The sequence below is a fragment of the Micromesistius poutassou genome, assembly GCF_964030765.1.
Source record: "Micromesistius poutassou genome assembly, chromosome: 2".
Lineage (NCBI taxonomy): Eukaryota > Metazoa > Chordata > Actinopteri > Gadiformes > Gadidae > Micromesistius > Micromesistius poutassou.
The window spans coordinates 22,528,843-22,547,977 of record NC_140272.1 but is presented as its reverse complement, the minus strand read 5'-3'; the positions used below and the strand labels follow the sequence as shown (position 1 = coordinate 22,547,977).

The 19,135-nt window shown below is 49.4% G+C and overlaps 2 protein-coding genes across 2 annotated transcripts in view; both read right to left on the bottom strand.

Moving 5' to 3' along the window:
* LOC311338264 (integrin alpha-5-like) overlaps positions 1-2,800 on the bottom strand; it is a gene marked incomplete at both ends in the record, with an annotated part of 33,896 nt that extends 31,096 nt beyond the window's left edge. The window contains one exon of the mRNA XM_084463492.1: positions 2,595-2,800. Coding sequence (XP_084319618.1) covers positions 2,595-2,800 — 206 coding nt within the window. The remainder of the gene's footprint in view (positions 1-2,594) is intronic.
* An 8,911-nt stretch (positions 2,801-11,711) lies between these two features.
* On the bottom strand, positions 11,712-18,085 carry LOC311338263 (bridging integrator 2-like). Its single transcript, XM_084463491.1, has 13 exons — positions 17,806-18,085; positions 16,859-16,939; positions 16,037-16,091; positions 15,486-15,580; positions 15,277-15,372; positions 15,055-15,162; positions 14,771-14,856; positions 14,303-14,378; positions 14,101-14,183; positions 13,106-13,718; positions 12,644-12,757; positions 12,335-12,428; positions 11,712-12,141 (listed from the first exon to the last, which is right to left on the bottom strand). Coding segments are annotated over exons 1-13 (1,599 nt in total). The 5' UTR covers positions 17,902-18,085; the 3' UTR covers positions 11,712-12,139.
* Positions 18,086-19,135: the final 1,050 nt, after the last annotated feature.

Here is a 19,135-nt window from a genome sequence, read left to right as displayed (position 1 = left end):
GTTACACAAACACGGTTCCATACTTATTTACAATATCTGAGTGTTTTTCATTGTTGTGTCGACATTGGAGTATTGATCAATGAAGAACAGTGGAAGGTCGTATTAAGTGTTAAACAGAAGTGTTTACATCCAGCGTGGTAATTCCTAGTCTTTTTAGGTCATTAAAATGATCAATAGTTATCGATATCGATCAATATGATCGAGTTATATGGTGATATGTCTTTCAGCCATATCGCCCAGGCCTAGGACTGACACACTATACACACTAACCCTAACCCTATCTACACACTGACACACTATACACACTAACCCTAACCATATCTACACACTGACACACTATACACACTAACCCTAACCCTATCTACACACTGACACACTATACACACTAACCCTAACCATATCTACACACTGACACACTATACACACTAACCCTAACCCTATCTACACACTGACACACTATACACACTAACCCTAACCCTATCTACACACTGACACACTATACACACTAACCCTAACCCTATCTACACACTGACACACTATACACACTAACCCTAACCCTATCTACACACTGACACACTATACACACTATCTACACACTGACACACTATCTACACACTGACACACTATACACACTAACCCTAACCCTATCTACACACTGACACACTATACACACTATCTACACACTGACACACTATCTACACACTGACACACTATACACACTAACCCTAACCCTATCTACACACTGACACACTATACACACTAACCCTATCTACACACTGACACACTATACACACTAACCCTAACCCTATCTACACACTGACACACTATACACACTATCTACACACTGACACACTATACACACTAACCCTAACCCTATCTACACACTGACACACTATACACACTAACCCTAACCCTATCTACACACTGACACACTATACACACTAACCCTATCTACACACTGACACACTATACACACTAACCCTAACCCTATCTACACACTGACACACTATACACACTAACCCTAACCCTATCTACACACTGACACACTATACACACTATCTACACACTGACACACTATACACACTAACCCTAACCCTATCTACACACTGACACACTATACACACTATCTACACACTGACACACTATCTATAAAAAGCGTCCCCAGAGCCGGAGGCGGACCCTGATGACCTCCACACGTCACCCGCTGCAGGGATCGCTTTGCAGCAACTCTACAGTATGAGTCATCACCACCACCCAACGCCTGACCCAGGCCAACCTCCACCCAAAACACTCGCCTCTTGTCTCCTAAACATGCCTTATTAGCTTAGGCAGGGTGTGTGTGTGTGTGTGTGTGTGTGTGTGTGTGTGTGTGTGTGTGTGTGTGTGTGTGCGTGTGTGTGTGTGTGTGTATTTGAGTGTGTGTGTGTGTGTGTGTGTGTGTGTGTGTGTGTGTGTGTGTGTGTGTGTGTGTGCGTGTGTGTGTGTCTATTTGAGTGTGTGTGTGTGTGTGTGTGTGTGTGTGTGTGTGTGTGTGTGTGTGTGTGTGTGTGTGTGTGTGTGTGTGTGTGTGTGTGTGTGCGTGTGTGTGCTTCTGTGTGTGAACAACATACTATTTTGCCTTCTCAAATGATTACAATAGAAACATTACATTGATAGAGAAGTACAAAATAAGAAATAATCATTAATCTTAAAAGACTGGCTCCAGGGTAGTCTTATGGACAACTTGATAAGAGTTAATGCCCACAATTACACCTCCCAATTATTATAAACACATATCCTGTTTCTGGAGCCAACAATATTAAACCAACAACGACAAACTGTATTACAACTCAGAGCTCATATAAGTTAAAATGCACAACACAGTCCACCACTGACTTTAAGGAGGCCTAAGATGTGCACGATTGATTTGACATCATCATGTGCATTGACTGCGATAGGTTCTGTAATTCAATGTCCTTATCATATATTGACTCATTTAGGACATTAGCTCACTGTAATGATCTAATCAACATCTAATCTCCCTTAGCTGTTCGCTGTTGTGCAGGGCAAGGTGTTGACCTTTCTTTTCTTTAATTGAAATCCATTTTACGGCAGTATAGAAGCTATAAGAAGCTTATTTTTACTAGCCAGACCTCTCTAAATCAAGACAGATCCGGAGTCTGTTTCTGATCAGGGGCTTTAAACTCGCAACCGGTGCGCGTCGGAAACAAACAGATATTCGCGCGCTTTTCTGAACGTAAACATCAAAATTGGAAAATGTAATCCATTAACCAATTACCGCGAGAATACTGCCGTATAAAAGTTGCCTAAAAGCACGTAAAAATTTGCGTGTCAGGTTACCGTTAGTTGTCCTACCCGTTACTTTTCTTTCAGGACCTACGCATATCATCATATACGATTTATTGTAACGTAATTCCTTTAACGAACTATATTCGTTTATAATATATTATTATCTATTAATATAATCATAAATATACATTAATAATATATGATATTATTATTATATAATAGCCTATAATATATATATATATTATTATTATTATTATTATTGTTATAACTGCAGATATCTTTAAAAATAAATGAAAGTATCTTACCTGGGTGGATTACTAAAGAAGTCCACAGAATAGCCGAAATAACTTCCCTCCGGTCCGGTGAACGTAAGGCGCGTCTCGGTGTCGAGGTTAAATGCGGCGCACAGCTGCGCCAAAATCACCCCAAAAAGCACGACGGAAAGGCTGTGAGATATTCCTCGCGGAGAGTAAACACACGGAACTTTAGCGAGTCGCTGTCCAGTTCCCATCTCTCTTGTGCGTCTTTTCTCTCATGGAGTAGCCGCGACGCAAAGCCTGGCAGCATCCGAGCGGTGGCTGGAGGGTTCGCTTATGGAGCTTATGGAGACCACAACAGCCTTTCTTACACTGGGGTTCCAGCGGTAGTAGCGCTGTTGGTCCAGAGCAGATGTTCAGGATAAGGCAGAGTGAGAGGGTTGGTAGGAGTGAGACGCAAACACACAGACACACACACACACACACACACACACACACACACACACACACACACACACACACACGGGGCTACTGGGAAGGAGAGGGAAAGGAGAGGTGGGCGTGTGGAGACTTTGGAGATCACTTTGGGTGGAGCTTGAGACATTACACATTAAGTATGTAGTAATATTAAGTATTAAGTAGTATTAAGTATGTATCTGGTCTTGGGAAGGCAAACAAAGGGAAGAGGAGACAGAAACACCCCTCAAACACTTTGGACTTTGACTGCATTATTTCCGGGTAACATGTGGATCATTCCCACCTAGACGGACCACATACATGTACCCTGGATGATAACGCCCATGATAACTCCTCATGATTCATAGGGAGGTTCAGCGGGTTGAGATGGAGCAGAAGGACAGAGGAGTGTGAGTGACAGGCCGGTGGGCAGTGTGTTCAAACTGTTGAAGCACAGAGCATGTCCCCCCCGTCCCCCTCTGTCCCACTGTCCCCCCCCCCCGTCCCCCCCGTCCCACTGTCCCCCCCCGCAATAAAAACAATAAACAGAACAGATCTGGATCTGTGAGTCTTTCTCTTCCTGTCCTGGACCAATCAGCCCCGGGCCACCTCCTCCTCCTCCACCAGGCACCTCCTCCTCCACCAGGCACCTCCTCCTCCACCAGGCACCTCCTCCTCACCTCCTCCTCCACCAGGCACCTCCTCCTCACCTCCTCCACCACCAGGCACCTCCTCCACCACCAGGCACCTCCTCCTCCACCAGGCACCTCCTCCTCACCTCCTCCACCAGGCACCTCCTCCTCACCTCCTCCACCACCAGGCACCTCCTCCTCACCTCCTCCACCAGGCACCTCCTCCACCACCAGGCACCTCCTCCTCACCTCCTCCACCACCAGGCACCTCCTCCTCACCTCCTCCACCAGGCACCTCCTCCTCCACCAGGCACCTCCTCCACCACCAGGCACCTCCTCCTCACCTCCTCCACCAGGCACCTCCTCCACCACCAGGCACCTCCTCCACCACCACCAGGCACCTCCTCCTCCACCAGGCACCTCCTCCTCACCTCCTCCTCCACCAGGCACCTCCTCCACCACCAGGCACCTCCTCCACACCTCCTCCACCACCAGGCACCTCCTCCACCAGGCACCTCCTCCTCACGTCCTCCACCAGGCACCTCCTCCACCAGGCACCTCCTCCACCAGGCACCTCCTCCTCCTCCACCAGGCACCTCCTCCTCACGTCCTCCACCAGGCACCTCCTCCACCAGGCACCTCCTCCACCAGGCACCTCCTCCTCCACCAGGCACCTCCTCCACCAGGCACCTCCTCCTCCACCAGGCACCACCTCCTCCACCAGGCACCTCCTCCTCCACCAGGCACCTCCTCCTCCACCAGGCACCTCCTCCACCAGGCACCTCCTCCACCACCAGGCACCTCCTCACCAGGCACCTCCTCCACCACCAGGCACCTCCTCCTCACCTCCTCCTCCAGGCACCTCCTCCTCCACCACCAGGCACCTCCTCCTCACCTCTTCCTCCACCAGGCACCTCCTCCTCCACCAGGCACCTCCTCCACCAGGCACCTCCTCCACCAGGCACCTCCTCCACCAGGCACATCCTCCACCACCAGGCACCTCCTCCTCCACCAGCCACCTCCTCCTCCACCAGGCACCTCCTCCACCACCAGGCACCTCCTCCACCACCAGGCACCTCCTCCACCACCAGGCACCTCCTCCTCCACCAGGCACCTCCTCCACCACCAGGCACCTCCTCCTCCTCCACCAGGCACCTCCTCCTCCTCCACCAGGCACCTCCTCCTCCACCACCAGGCACCTCCTCCTCCACCAGGCACCACCTCCACCACCAGGCACCACCTCCTCCACCAGGCACCTCCTCCTCCACCAGGCACCTCCTCCACCAGGCACCTCCTCCTCCACCAGGCACCTCCACCACCAGGCACCTCCTCCTCCACCAGGCACCTCCTCCTCCACCAGCCACCTCCTCCTCCACCAGGCACCTCCTCCACCACCAGGCACCTCCTCCACCACCAGGCACCTCCTCCTCCACCAGGCACCTCCCCCTCCACCAGGCACCTCCTCCACCACCAGGCACCTCCTCCACCACCAGGCACCTCCTCCACCACCAGGCACCTCACCAGGCACCTCCTCCTCCAGGCACCTCCTCCTCCACCAGGCACCTCCTCCTCCACCAGGCACCTCCTCCACCACCAGGCACCTCCTCCTCCACCAGCCACCTCCTCCTCCACCACCAGGCACCTCCCCCTCCACCAGGCACCTCCTCCTCCAGGCACCTCCTCCACCAGGCACCTCCCCCTCCACCAGGCACCTCCTCCTCCACCAGGCACCTCCTCCTCCACCAGGCACCTCCCCCTCCACCAGGCACCTCCTCCTCCACCAGGCACCTCCTCCACCACCAGGCACCTCCTCCTCACCTCCTCCTCCACCAGGCACCTCCTCCACCACCAGGCACCTCCTCCACCACCAGGCACCTCCTCCTCACCGCCTCCTCCACCAGGCACCTCCTCCACCATGCCGTCCACCAGATGGCCCCTGCCTGTTTGGAACAGTGGCGGCCTTTCACAGAGCCAGTCTTTGGCATCCCCTCCCGAGCTGCTGACTCCTCTGGTGGTGGAGGAAGCTCCAATCCCAATCACGCTCTTATTGGCAAACATAAGCCACAAGCCAGCTCCTCTCATGGAAACCACAGCACTGACTGAAGCAAAACATGAGAATGGTGACCGTAGAAACAAGTGAGAGGAAAGGCAGTCTGGGCTGTAGTGGGACCGAGGGTGTTGGTGTGCTGTAGAGACCGGGACAGGGTTCACGTCCAGCTGGGCCGTGACCTCCTGCCAAAAACACACAAATCAGATGTAGATTACCGCTCGACACGATCAATGGAGACTTCAAAAGATCCTCAGAATGAACGACAACAATGTTGTCTCTATTTACCCTCTATTTACTTGGGGTCAGCCCTGGAAGATGAGATTGACGTTGTGTGACTTTAGTTCAGCTGGTTTTATCCAGAGTGGTAATGTTTTCCCTGAAACTATGGCGGCCAAGCCCCAGACCGGACAAGGGGAAAAGCAGGGTCATTACCTCTGTTCTGGGATTCAAAATGATGCAATGGAGGAAAACACTCCCCAACACTATATATGTGTATTTGCTTGTTAAATGTCACCTTTTATCCAAGCCTGCATTTTCCCATTATGGGTAACCTCATAACGGTGGACCCATTATGAACTTATATATAATGTGGATTTTTAAATACACACTCCTGCATATTAATAGACACAGCCTCTCTGCCTCTCTGCCTTTCAACATTTGTGTTGTTATAGTTCAACTGTTCTCAATTATACTCTCCGGGACACAACTAATTAAGTCCCAGGTTTATGATAAAAAGTATCTTTGAATGGTGGTTTCTGCCTTGTTTTGAAATCCTGGTGCATTTCTACGCTCTGTCTGGGAAGTCACTGCAGTATAGTTTGAACTTATCCGTGACATCGACCTTCCATGGTAACCATGCCAATGTCCCCCATGGTCCCCATCATATCTGCCTCTTCCTACCCCCAAAACAGAGACCTCCAGAGGACCCCAGGTGAGGCTGAGTAAGGACTACCGCGGGGTGTCTTGTAACCCCACACCACTGCTTCAGGTGCGTCCGCTGACACAGCCCCGGGCAAATCAGAGGAGCCACGCGTTCCCGCGGGGGGATACGTTTTATCTCTACCAAATGTGTGTCCCAGAATGCCTTGCGTGCTTATCCCTGGTCTCAGTAAGAGATTCTGGTTGCCCTGGGTAACAGGATTTATGACCATGTCATGCAGTCCGTTTGCCCATTTTTAACAGCTAGTTAAGAGATCAGGGAATCTAAGTAATATAAGGTTACTTTATAGTATTGGACAATTTTCCTTAGTTCAGTTGTGGGACGTCATTTGGTCACAACAGTATTATTAGAAATGAGGGAAAAAAGCTAATGATGTGTTTTAGGCCCGGTGTAATCGCTCAGCTCTTCCTTGCTAGTGTTTTTCCTTGACTCTAAACTCTCACCATGACCTCTGGTGAAACTGATCTGAACTCACAAACAGCTCAGGTCAATGTCCCCGAGCCTGAGGCTACCTTGGTCCCCTGAGGCCTCCTATGCTGTGAGCACATGCGAACAAGAGCACGTTACAGGGTATACTGCTCCAACCGGCGCTGCGTTCATTTCAATAAGGTGGATAGATACAAATATTAACCATACTTTTTATTATTTTTTTCCCCGTCTAAAAACGAAGGATTATAGTAATTCTATACATGCGTAAAGGCTGTTGGTCATTTCAAAGTGTTAATAGTTCAAATTCACGTAATATATATTAGACGGCAATGATAAAGTTACACTGGGTGTAGGAAACACCCATTTTATTTTTGCTAGCTATTTTTGCTAAAAAAGTCTCAAACATCCTGAACTAGTGTAAAGGGAAGAGCATCAAGGGATCAAAGAAGAAGAGGGAACAGCTGATGAGCGGCTATTACCTGGCACGCAGTACAACGTGCTCATTATGCAATAGACGTTTTCGTCCTTTCCTTCCTGGAAAACAAGGAAGAAGGATTCTAAGCCAGCCCATAATTACACCATGTATTCCCCAGTCATTGGGGATGACATCAGCGGCCGGGAATGATACAGAACAAGGTTTTTTTCCCCAGGAGGAGCATGAGCGACAGCAGGCTGTGGTTCAGACCAGAGCACTGCTTGAAACCGGGCAGCCTGACCAGGTTTACATATCCCATCTTTACGCCTCCTCACCGTGTGTTCCTCCAGACTGCAGCGTGTGAAGGCAGGGTTGACAACTTTGGGTTTTTGGCTGGCGTGAGACTCTGTAAATCTTATAATGCTTACATTATAACAGGGTCTGTGGATGGAATTGTTGACAGGGGGGATTGCGGACAGGCAGAGTTGTTGACAACTTTTACAGCGGATCAACTGGGACGTTGTAGGGAGATGTCTTAAATTCCTCCCCTTTTGTTAAAAACAATACGATGTGGTCTGGTCTAGTCTAGTCAAGTCATCAACAGAAATTTAACGGGAGGTTTTTGTTTTTTTGGCGTGACATTTGTTGCGTGTGCGTGAGAGCGTGAGATTGATGCTGTGTCACGCCAGATGCATGAGAGTTGGCAACCCTGGGTAGATTGACAGGCGCGTCATGTATGCGTTACCTTGACAATGACTGTAGGGGTTAAAATGCACTGCATGCACGCTATGCACTGGCACTTGAATTCATCTGAAATGAGTTTAGAAATAGGAGCTGTGTGCTTGAAGCCACACTATCAGCTCACCTTCCTCAAGGGACGAAGGTCGAGTCTGCTTGTCCACACGGTCCTGACTGTGGGAGCCAGAAGAGGGGGAGAGCAGACCTGACACCTACAGAAGCGGGCACTACATGATTATATCTACGATATCCACACTAAACACCGCGTAGTGTTAGGGTTAAAAATACACCCCACTACAAAGTGGCAGTCCCCCCACTGAAGGAGGCGTTGTGTGGGCCCGGCCTTGTACAGTCAGCCAGAAGAGAGGACCCAACATTCATTACATGCATCTCCATCCAGGAATCAAACACACAATAGGCGTCTAGTACTTAACGCCGAGACTAACAGTCAACAGTCGTCACACCGACAAGCGGTCGCAAAGGCGAAACACAGACGGGGTAGCACTGGCCAAAGCGCTATCCGTGACGGATAGGACGGTCCAATCGGTCCGAAGAGGGAGAGTTCACCACCACGAGGTGAATGCAACACAGTAACAAGGGGTCTCTACCAATCCGCTAAACCGTAAGTGCTTTCTGATGACCTGCTGGTCCTGTGACTATGTTATGTGTGTCTATTTCTGTGCACCAATCACCTAGATTCACACATTCACCCCCACCAAAAAGGGTTGTCACCCCGACGACATAACAAAGGTCCAAACTGGGGATCGCTGACCACCTCAGGCCTCAGGGAAGCAGCAGCCCTTAGCACTGCCACCATGAGGTTACTTGCCATTGATCATCTTGGCAGACTTTGGGGGGTGGGATTCTTCCCAGCAGTTGCCCGGGCGATGCATCATGGGGCTGACCTCTCCCCTTTGGGTGGTGGTGCTCCTGCCTGCCATGGTACATAGTGGAATCATCCTAAACAACCCTGTGGTCCACTCCTTGGGTGCTCCCTGCTCGGTTAGGGATGGGCTGTTGAACATCATGTTGCAGGAGCAGATTAAGGGGGTATTACTCAACCTATCCCAGCTGGGGTCTCCATGTGTGCAGTACTATAAGGGTCACTGTCTTGGTGGCAATACTGTGGGGATGGCAGGGGCACCAATGGTGTGGACGGCTAAGGTTCAAGCTGCGCCTCCCTCATCTCAGTCCGGTGCGCCCGTCGTACATTACCAGAGCCATCGGTGGCCGTATACCACCAGTGTGGTGGTATACGGTCCACCAAGTTCAGTCGGCACTCTGACCACTTTGTAAAAGACTGGTCCCCAGACATCCTGGATCAACCTTGACAGCGATGATCCTGCCACTCCCTGCTGATTGTGGTGTTGCTGGCAGCAGTCTGCTGCCTCTTTTTGGTTCTTCTGGCCGTTCTTCATGCTGCCGGACCCACTCGTCCCAGGAGCTGGTTGTTTCTTCTGAAGAATAACCCAGGGTCCACCCGGAACCGAGGTTGTACCTCAAGCATCAGGGAATTTTGGACACATCGGCTTCATATCAGGGGAAAGACATCGGAGCAGGTCATTCAACGTCCTATCAGATCTTTCACAATGGCTATTTCCTTGACTTCTCGATCTTATATAGCTGACAGAGTTGCAGAATAAGGGCCCTCTCAAAATGTCTACCCTGGTCCGAGTGTATCCTTTTATGCACTCTGAACCGAATGAACCAGCAGTTAACGTGACCCTTTATTGGGGACCCTTTTATTTCCCCAATACCCTGTATTGAGAGAAGATGTCAGTCATGACCAACACATTCTCTGTGTGAACCTGTCCTGTTGCAGGTTCGAGCAGGGTGAAGTTGATGGCGAGTTCCTCCAGCGGCTGACTGGCAAGAGGAGTACCCTGGTAGGTCTTCATCCTAGACATCCTTGGATGGCATGACCAACGTTGCACCTCACATTGGTCATGAAGGCTGTTTACCACCAGAAAGAAAGACTTTCAGAATCAGGTCAGCATTCGGCCCGTTGCTTGAGGGTTTGAAGGTGGCTTAGGGAGTGTGGTTGTCATTATGCACTGTGCACTTACTTCCTAACAAATATTATAATAACACTATAAAGTATTAATATATTTTACCCACTTCTGTGGAGAACTCTAGTTTCACAGAGCTGTAATTCTCCATGTTGCTCGGCCAGCCCACAGGCTTTAACCTGCCCTGCGGGACTTGTGAAAGGCCAGCCCCTAGCCTCTGATCAATGGGGGCACTTGTGAGCACTCCTCAGTCCTCATATTAGGCAGTCTTGCCGCTGGCCTTCTTTGTTGTTCTTCTTGGTTCTTCTTTCTTTGGCTACTTTGATGACTTCAGACACAAGTCGGTGCCAGGGGGCAGCTTACATTTGGAGCTAACCTGCTTTCTGAAGGAAACCCTGACAAAGTGACAGTAAAAGCTGCAGAATCCAAGGAACTGTATAATTTCTATGACATCCTGGAGCAGCCTCCAGTTCTCCACCGCAGAGATCTTCTCCGGATCAGATGCCACACTATGTCCAAGCTACTGCACCTACTGCGTAAAGATATGGCATTTATTCAGTTTGGACTACAGGCTCTTCTGTTGGAGTTGGCTGAGAACCTCAAGCCTTTGAAAGTGCTGTTTCATCGACAATGACAATGACAATCATCCAAATTTACCTTTCAATGAGGAGCTCTGCCAATCTCTCAATTAAATACACACATCCTTAGCTCTCCAGTAGTCTTCCACACCAAGACAATAGGTGAGGAGCCTGCTCTCCTTAATCACTCAAGGAGCTGCTCAATGTATTATTTTACAGCCTGCAACTGTGTAGGGGGTATTCGCCTATACCTCTGACAGACGGGGGCCTCATGAAGAAGGGCTAACTCCTGAACAACCTCAACAGGGCACCTAGATCCCCCTTGTGTTTAGCAGACGGGATTTGCCTGCTTTTTCTTCTATGGGTAAAAGCCCTGGCCAGCATAAGGCTGCAATGGATTCAGAGATTGGAAACAGGGTGTCTCGTACAGCCTGGGCACTTACTAGTATCACCTGGGAAACCTCTTTACTTTACATTCATTCAAAACTACTGTTCTCATTGAACCGTAGCGCCTGTGGAGCCCACATTAACCACAGGAACACGAGGGAAACCATTGTCGACGGGCCACTAGAGAGAGGGACAACAACAAGCCCTGGGCAAGATCCAAGCCATCAGGCTTCAACAACATTCAACAAACAGGGGTGGGCGGAGTTAAGGTTAGGAGCACCCCAGTGCTCGAACGGTTCTTTAAAGAGCGACTCTGTAAGTAAGCATAAGTAAGCATATAAGACACAGCTTTCTCCTTCCTTTTAAGGTCCAGTGATTCAGCAGCAACTAGCAGTGAGGTTGCTGATTGCGACATACTGAATACCCCCCCCCCTTCTCTTCGCAGTGCGCATTAGACATCTGATTCTAGAGTGGTTATAATGTGTTTATGCTATGTACCGAGGTGATAAACATTGTTTTCCCAGCCAAAATTGGTTTTACTTTATTAAGAAACGTTAAGAAAAGACACCTGGAGTATAAAAAACAGCTTACTAACATTCACAGCATTAAGGTTGAAAAGGAAATCCCGCATCAACACACACACACACACACAAAACATTTGTTCATGTTTAAGACCGTAAGCAAATAGAGAAAGCATCTTCTGTAATGTGACATTATGGTCCGACCAGCAGCAGCGGCGGCGGCTAAGCATGGGAGGAGCCCACGAGGGCCGCGTTCCTCTCCGGTCCAGACATGTGGCTCCACTCGGCCCTGTTTGCATGCGAGTCCCTGCGCTCCACGAGAGGAGGATCGTGGTGTTGCCTCATCGAGAGCCTTGGCCGATGAGCCCCTCTGACAGAGCCCAGAGTGGGGCCGCCACGTCCCTGCATCCAAGCTCTCTGACCTCCTTACGCACGCCTTCCTGCTCGACAAGACACAAAACAACGCCAGAGCGATGGATCAGCGACAGGGACGACCAAACACACGCTGTGAGTGCTACGGAGGACGGGGCGAGGTGCTGCTCTGTGGATTTCCTATCCGTGATCCATGATAGGTTTTTAGATGAACAGAGCTCTGCTGTCGTTATCCACGTTTGTGGAGCACTCTGTACGTACACAATACAGCTGGGGCGTCGGCGGTGGGCCCCGCCACGTCCTCCAGCGGCTGCACGCCTTCTTCTGAACTCGCCTGACTCGCTGCCGCCCCCCCCTGGTGGAGATCAACAAGTGCGTCAACCAACATACCGAATGGGAAGACAATTTCATCCCACACAAATGCAACAACATTGCAATATCTAATGAGAATAAAACTAAAGTTATGTAAAATAACCAGATCCAAGAGTCCTACTGCATTCAAGAAATAGTTTTCCCCAAACAAACCCTTACATTTATATTGTCATTAATATTACTTCACACTTATCTTACCTCCTTTTCTGATGCTTTCGTCTCAGCCTCCGCTTTCTCTGCCGCCGCCTTCTCTGCATCCACCTCTTCCTTCTTTTCCTCCACCTCTTCCTTCTTTTCCTCCACCTCCTCCTTCTTTTCCTCCACAACCTCTTCCTTCTTTTCCTCCACAACCTCCTTCTTTTCCTCCACCACCTCCTCCTTCTTTTCCTCCACCTCCTCCTTCTTCTCCTCCACCTCCTCCTTCTCCTCCACCTCCTCCTTCTTCTCCTCCACCACCTCCTCCTTCTTTTCCTCCACCTCCTCCTTCTTTTCCTCCACAACCTCTTCCTTCTTTTCCTCCACCACCTCTTCCTTCTTTTCCTCCACCTCTTCCTTCTTTTCCTCCACCTCCTCCTTCTTTTCCTCCACCTCCTCCTTCTTCTCCTCCTCCACCACCTCCTCCTTCTTCTCCTCCACCACCTCCTCCTTCTTCTCCTCCACCTCCTCCTTCTCAGCCTCCACCTCTTGTTTCTCAGCCTCCGCCTCTTGTTTCTCAGCCTCCACCTCTTGTTTCTCAGCCTCCACCTCTTGTTTCTCAGCCTCCACCTCTTGTTTCTCAGCCTCCGCCTCTTGTTTCTCAGCCTCCGCCCCTGCCTTGGCGTCTGAGCGTCGCTCCGCGGCCCCAGAGGAGCGGGGCGTGGGAACGGGGGGGGCCTTGGCCTTTGCTTCCCTCACAGGCGGGAGGGGAGGGGCCCCCTCCAGCGCGGGGCCCCCGACCCCGGAGTCGTCCGACTGCTCCGCCTCCGCCGCCGTGCGCTCCGCGCTCTCCCCGTCGCACGCCGACTGGCGCTTGGGCGTGACGGAGCCCTCGGAGCTGAGGTCGTCCAGCTCCGATGCGGAGGAGGTGGAGGAGGAGGCGGGGCCTTTGGAGGCGGAGCCGGCGGCGGCGGCGGCGTCCGAGGGGAGGGGTTCCTGCGGGGGCGTGCGCGTGCCGGGGGGCGGGGCCTCCGGGCCGGTGGGGCGCTGGGAGACGTGGTCGATGGGGAAGGCCGTGTTGCAGGGGATGGGGTTGGAGATGACGATGGACTTCCTCTTCTTGGACTTGGAGTTGGAGCTGTGGGGGGGGTTTAGGGTTAAGGTTAAGGTTAGGGTTAGGGTTAAGGGGCGATGAGTACCCCCCTACAAACACATACCACGCGTGATGACAGCATTGGCATTCCTCAGACTATTCAAGTATTGTCGAAGACATATGACGGCAGATTCAAAGGGTTACGCCTCAGTATTAGTTTCAAAATGACTCAACTTCAGCCCAACTCAAACAGGGGGGATTAACGCCATGTGGTCCTGGCCGTTACAGAGCGCACACCCTCTAATGCAAGTCAGTTGTGGTTCATTTGAACATATAATAAACTCAGCAATATCTGAATTATGAATCATCATTTCTAGAGTATGATTTTCCCTTATTATCCACACATTGGACGTTAGAGCACACCCACCTGTTCAGGCCCTTGATGATGAAGGCTATACCCGAATGCTGAGTCTCCAGCTTCTTCATCACGTTGTACAGCTCGTGGTTCAACTGGAATTCAAGAGCAGAGGTTAGAATCAAGTCTAGTGTTAATGCTCTGTGTACATCTAGGTTAGTCATTTAGGTCAACAGGCCTTTTGTCTCAATGTGAACACGCTGTGCATATTTACCAGACTCATTTCCTTGTAGAAGACGTCCCGCAGGTTCGATATATTCTGGAAGACGGTTACGTAACAACCTATTCGGCTACAAGAGAGAGGAATCGTGGAATCAAAGACTATTTTAGTCACCTGACTGAAGTGGATTTTATATTATGAACTAAGAGTTGGCCAGTGATTCACCATTACACAACTGGTTCTGCATATTTCGCCAATACTGGGTTTAAGTACTACATGAGTATTGTATAAAGTACACTGTTGTGTCTGATAACATGTTCATTGTGAATTTAGACGTATTGAGGAGTCACTTGATTTTGCAGATGATCTGCTCTTTGAAGCAACGTAAGCAGTAGTTATCTCTAAAGAGGATCAGATGCATATATATATATATATATATATATATATATATTGTTCAGTAGGAGTAGAGAAGATCAAAACCAAGCTCAATACGTGCTACTGTGCTACTGTTCCACCACGTACCTTTGATAGAGAACCGGCAGCTCCTCTCTCAGCTCTTTGTTTAGTTCCTCAAAAACGTTCTGTGCTTTGTTGAACTCGTCCTCCGCCTGCACAGCGAGACACAGTTCAGATTACCCAGTTCAGATTACCCAGTTCAGAGTACCCAGTTCAGAGAACCCAGTTCAGAGACAACCGTTTGGAGACACCAGTTTAGAACCACAGCAACAGAAAGGCCACCGAGCCTGGGCTGAGCGTCCGGCCGGGCGGGGTTCGATTCCCGTGCCCTTCAGGGCCGTTTCCTGTACCTTGGCCATCTTGCCGTCGTCCTTCTTCTTGGCTCCCTGCAGCGCCTCCAGGTGGTGACGCGCCGAGTCGTAGTCCACCAGCTTGCGTCCGCGCTTCCCCACTCGTTCCTGAAGAGTCGGCGTACCAAGAAACGTTGGGGCGTTCAAATTATTTCTATTCTATTTGAAACTTTACAAAAAGTAACAAGAAATCCCAGAAGTCCAAAAGAGGTCTTTGTTTACCTTGACCTCAGGGAACTGCGCGGTGTAGTTCTCCATGGTGCGCACAATCTGATCCGACATCTTCTCCTCGTAGTCGTTCCACATCAAGTCCTCTTTCTACACACAGTTCCACATTTCAGTCCCCTCGATTAGTCCAACGCAAACAACGACACACTATTGATCAAGTTGTGTGTGTGTGTGTATTCTCCAGATGGACAGAACGGCCGTACTTCAATGATGTCAGAGAGGTCTTCTCCGCCGTTCCACTCAGACTCGTAGACGTCCTTCAGCGTCTGGGACAGACGTTTAGATGACTCGTGTATCGCTGCAAAACACAAGCAACACAAGACATTTTTAAGCCCTCCTAAACTTGTAATGGCCTGCGTGCTCCACTTGAGGTTCCAGTCGGCTCTAAATCACAGCTGTGTTGGCAAAAACAGCCCAGTGACGTCTCCATGGATCATGGCTGGGCTTGTGGCCGCTGACGACGCGCCACACAGCCGTTTACCACGGCATCCACTCTTTCAGGTGCCTTCTTCCACAAGGTGCTTGTTCTTCCGCATGGCTATGAGTTTAGGGTTAAGTCGATTTATTAAAGATACCATCTGAAACACAAGCCCCAACTCACTTCCCGTTTTCATCCCGCCTCCGACATGGCATTGAGGGTAGAGGTTTCACAGAAATGTGGACACCAGAACAAAGCGTCTTAGTCAGCATATATTACAATAAACCAGTAGAGCCTGCACAACTGAGACCAAGAGACAAGACACCGCAGTCCTACCTTTCACGGCTGTGAAGTAAGCGCGCACGTCCTTGGTTAACCTGACACCGTCCGCCTGTGTGCAGAACAAACAAAACACGATGGGAAAGCTGACTGAATGAGGTGCATCGTCATATTCAACCCATCCCAATAATACGCTCTGTCAATCCTGCTCAACTAGGTCCAGGTGGACGTTTGAGTCTGCATACGATTCTTATCCGTAGTTCATTATTGTTTCAACACCTCTAATGATATTCAGGCTTCAAGCCAAAAAAAAAAGTGGAGCTATGATAGCTTTGCTCCAACATGTCTGGAACAGCACTGGAAAGTCACCATATGGGCATTAGTTTGTGTATGAATGGAAGCAATGTTGCGATGTCGCGGTTGTGGTTAGGTGTCACTTCCTAAAGACCTAGATATGTTTTCGGATGTCCTGAGAAGAGATCCAGCCCTTTGCTTCCTGTGCCCTGGTCTTTCACTCTAAAACCATCTGAATCACCATGAATAGGAGTAGTTTACTTAATGAAGTCCATGCATAGTTTGGCCGTAAGTCAGCATAGCAACCCACTTAAACTGATTTGTAGAGCCCAGAGAAATCTAATATGTGGCTGTTCTCAACTTTAGCGGGGGACATAAGAATGGAATAACTAGTTTCTGCTGACTTAGATAAGGGTAAATCAGACCCAAACACACAGAAAGTAACTTCAAAAGTACACGGTAGAGCTGACAAGTATATATTCAAGCCGGCCATAGTTGTAGTGTACACGGGTCAGTTAGTATGGGCTATGGCTCGCGTCACATGGTGAGAGTGAAGACTAAGACAGAGGCAGTCTGCTCATTCACCTGCTGCTTGATGAGGTTTTGGGAACACTGCTCAAACTGCTCATCCTTGGTCTCCATTGTTTTCCCCAGTTTCTGTAGGACCTTTAAAAACAAGAGGGAGCACACAAACAATAAAGTAACATGACAATATGTACTGGTTTATTCGACTTGAACTGCGACACACCATATCTTCCCAGCATTTTTTTTCTCACAACATTTTTTTGAAGAATCTGTGACTGGTATCGGGTAAGAAGGGGTATGGAGACATATGAGGCTGGCTCGGGCTCATTCAAGCAGTTAGTAGGAGCGTTGAGCAGACTGTTCTGATGACTTGAGCAAACTAAGAGTTAACCGCGAAGTACATTTGCAGTGGCCAAGTCGTTACAGCAAAGGAGGGGAAGTAAACCTCGTCTCAGGAAGTAACAGCTTTGTTTCCACCAACAGATGGTAGAGTCACATTTTGATAGCGCTGTACACCATTAGAAGAGGGGGAAAGAGTACATCGACTAACACACAGCTCTGCATTACCACTCCAAATAAAATGCGTGCACATTCACACTGCCGTGACTTCAGGGAAACACGATCTTGCTTTCATAGCCATGACCGTAGCTCAATTAATCCAGGAACAAATATTAAAGATAAGCTGCTGCCCCAATACACTTAAAACTACCGAGCAGATTGACGGCAAACTTTACTCCGTGTTTCGCATGGACTCGTTTACATGTGCTGTAGCGGCGGGGATTTGATTGATTTACCTTTACTTGTAATCGATCAGAATTTATGATTTAAACGAGTTAGGGCCACTTCGTCCCCTCTCATCGAGATGTCTGAACCCGAACACATTCTGTTCGCTCAAGTCTCGTTTTCAATAGTGATAACCCCATGACGGAGCGGGTATGGAGTAGATGGACGTTATGAAGTAGATGTGTATGAAGTAGGCGGCTTAATACGGGACTTTAGTCGCTTACCTTCTCTTGAGCTCGGTTCAGGGACTTCTGGACCCGTTTGGCCAGGAACCCGGCTCCAGTCTGGAGGTTCGGACCCATCTTCTGGTTGTCTGCCATCGTGATGTTCTCTCAAACTCCCGGCAGCTTGTGAAACCACTTGTAAGGTCTGGGATGTGTGTGTGTGTCACAGCAGGGGGGTAGGCGGACCACGCTGAACACGGTGTCATCAAGCCACGCACCCAGACCGAGCTTCACCTAGACCCCCCGGGGCGTTTTGTTCCGAGACGCGCCCCAAAGTGGGGCTGACGTCATCATCATCATCATCATCACCGGTGAATTCTTCTCGAGTTGGAACTTGCTGGAGTTGTTGTGCGATTGTTGTTGTTTCAGCTGTTTCGTTTGGTTGGGATTTAGGATTTGGGTTGGGATTTAGAATTTATCGGGGAAAAAAACCCAGTTGGATTATCTTCTATGGATCAATGGCATTTGGTTTCTCAACAGATCAGCCCTAACGTGATGTGTTCATAAAGGGTACAGAAAGACTGAAGACAGAAGAGAAACCAATGCGCATATTACCCCACGGCGCCCCCTGCCGTGAGCCTCGGGTGAATGAATTATGAATGAGGGTAAAGTTATTTAACAATCATACAGCTCTAGGCGTATTTGATATTTGGTTTAATTGTTCTAGCAACCAGGCCTACTATTTAGAAATTGGTTTACACTTTTATTAAAAGTGATTACAATTGTCATGAGTAGCCCAGGGCGTTGAGACCTGAGAACCTTTCGGTTGGGCTCTAGTCTTCCCATTGTGTTCCTCTGTTTCTTCCTTACCACTGACATTTTTGTTGTGTTTATGTGAGATCGCCTTAAAATGCCCATCAAAGTTGATCAATGATACATACACTAGTCGACTAATGAGACAGGCCTGCATAACCCCTTGATGCCAGCAGAGGGCGCCACCTCGCATAATTTCCCCAATATCTGGAGTCATCCTCTGCAGACGGAATGCTGAAGAATGCACTACCAGAAATGGTTTTAACTACCAACTATCACTGTCATGGTTCTTCGTCTTTAAGAGCACTTAATTAGCACGACGGTAAAGTACCTTTTAGTTATAACCCCATAGAATGGGCAGACAATATTTTGGGAATAAAAAATGTCTTTCCCACAGTTCTTAACCTAACTGAGAAACGTGAGACCAGACCACCACTTGTTGCAAAATAGGGTCAGTATAAATGATGGCAAAGTGAACACGTTAATATAGGCTATGTAATGGACTAAAGAGAGACAGACAGACAGACAGACAGACAGACCAGGGCCGTGCAGAGACCCTTTGAGGGGCAGGGGCTCA

Bases quoted from the DNA above. Each gene is read 5' to 3' on its own strand.
- LOC311338263 (XM_084463491.1), bottom strand. From the start codon at position 17,901: ATGGCAGACAACCAGAAGATGGGTCCGAACCTCCAGACTGGAGCCGGG. The intron at 14,379-14,770 runs GTACGTGGTGGA...TCTCTCTTGTAG, and splicing joins CTGCCGGTTCTCTATCAAAG to CCGAATAGGTTGTTACGTAA. The intron at 13,719-14,100 runs GTGGGTGTGCTC...CCCCCCCCACAG, and splicing joins ATCATCAAGGGCCTGAACAG to CTCCAACTCCAAGTCCAAGA.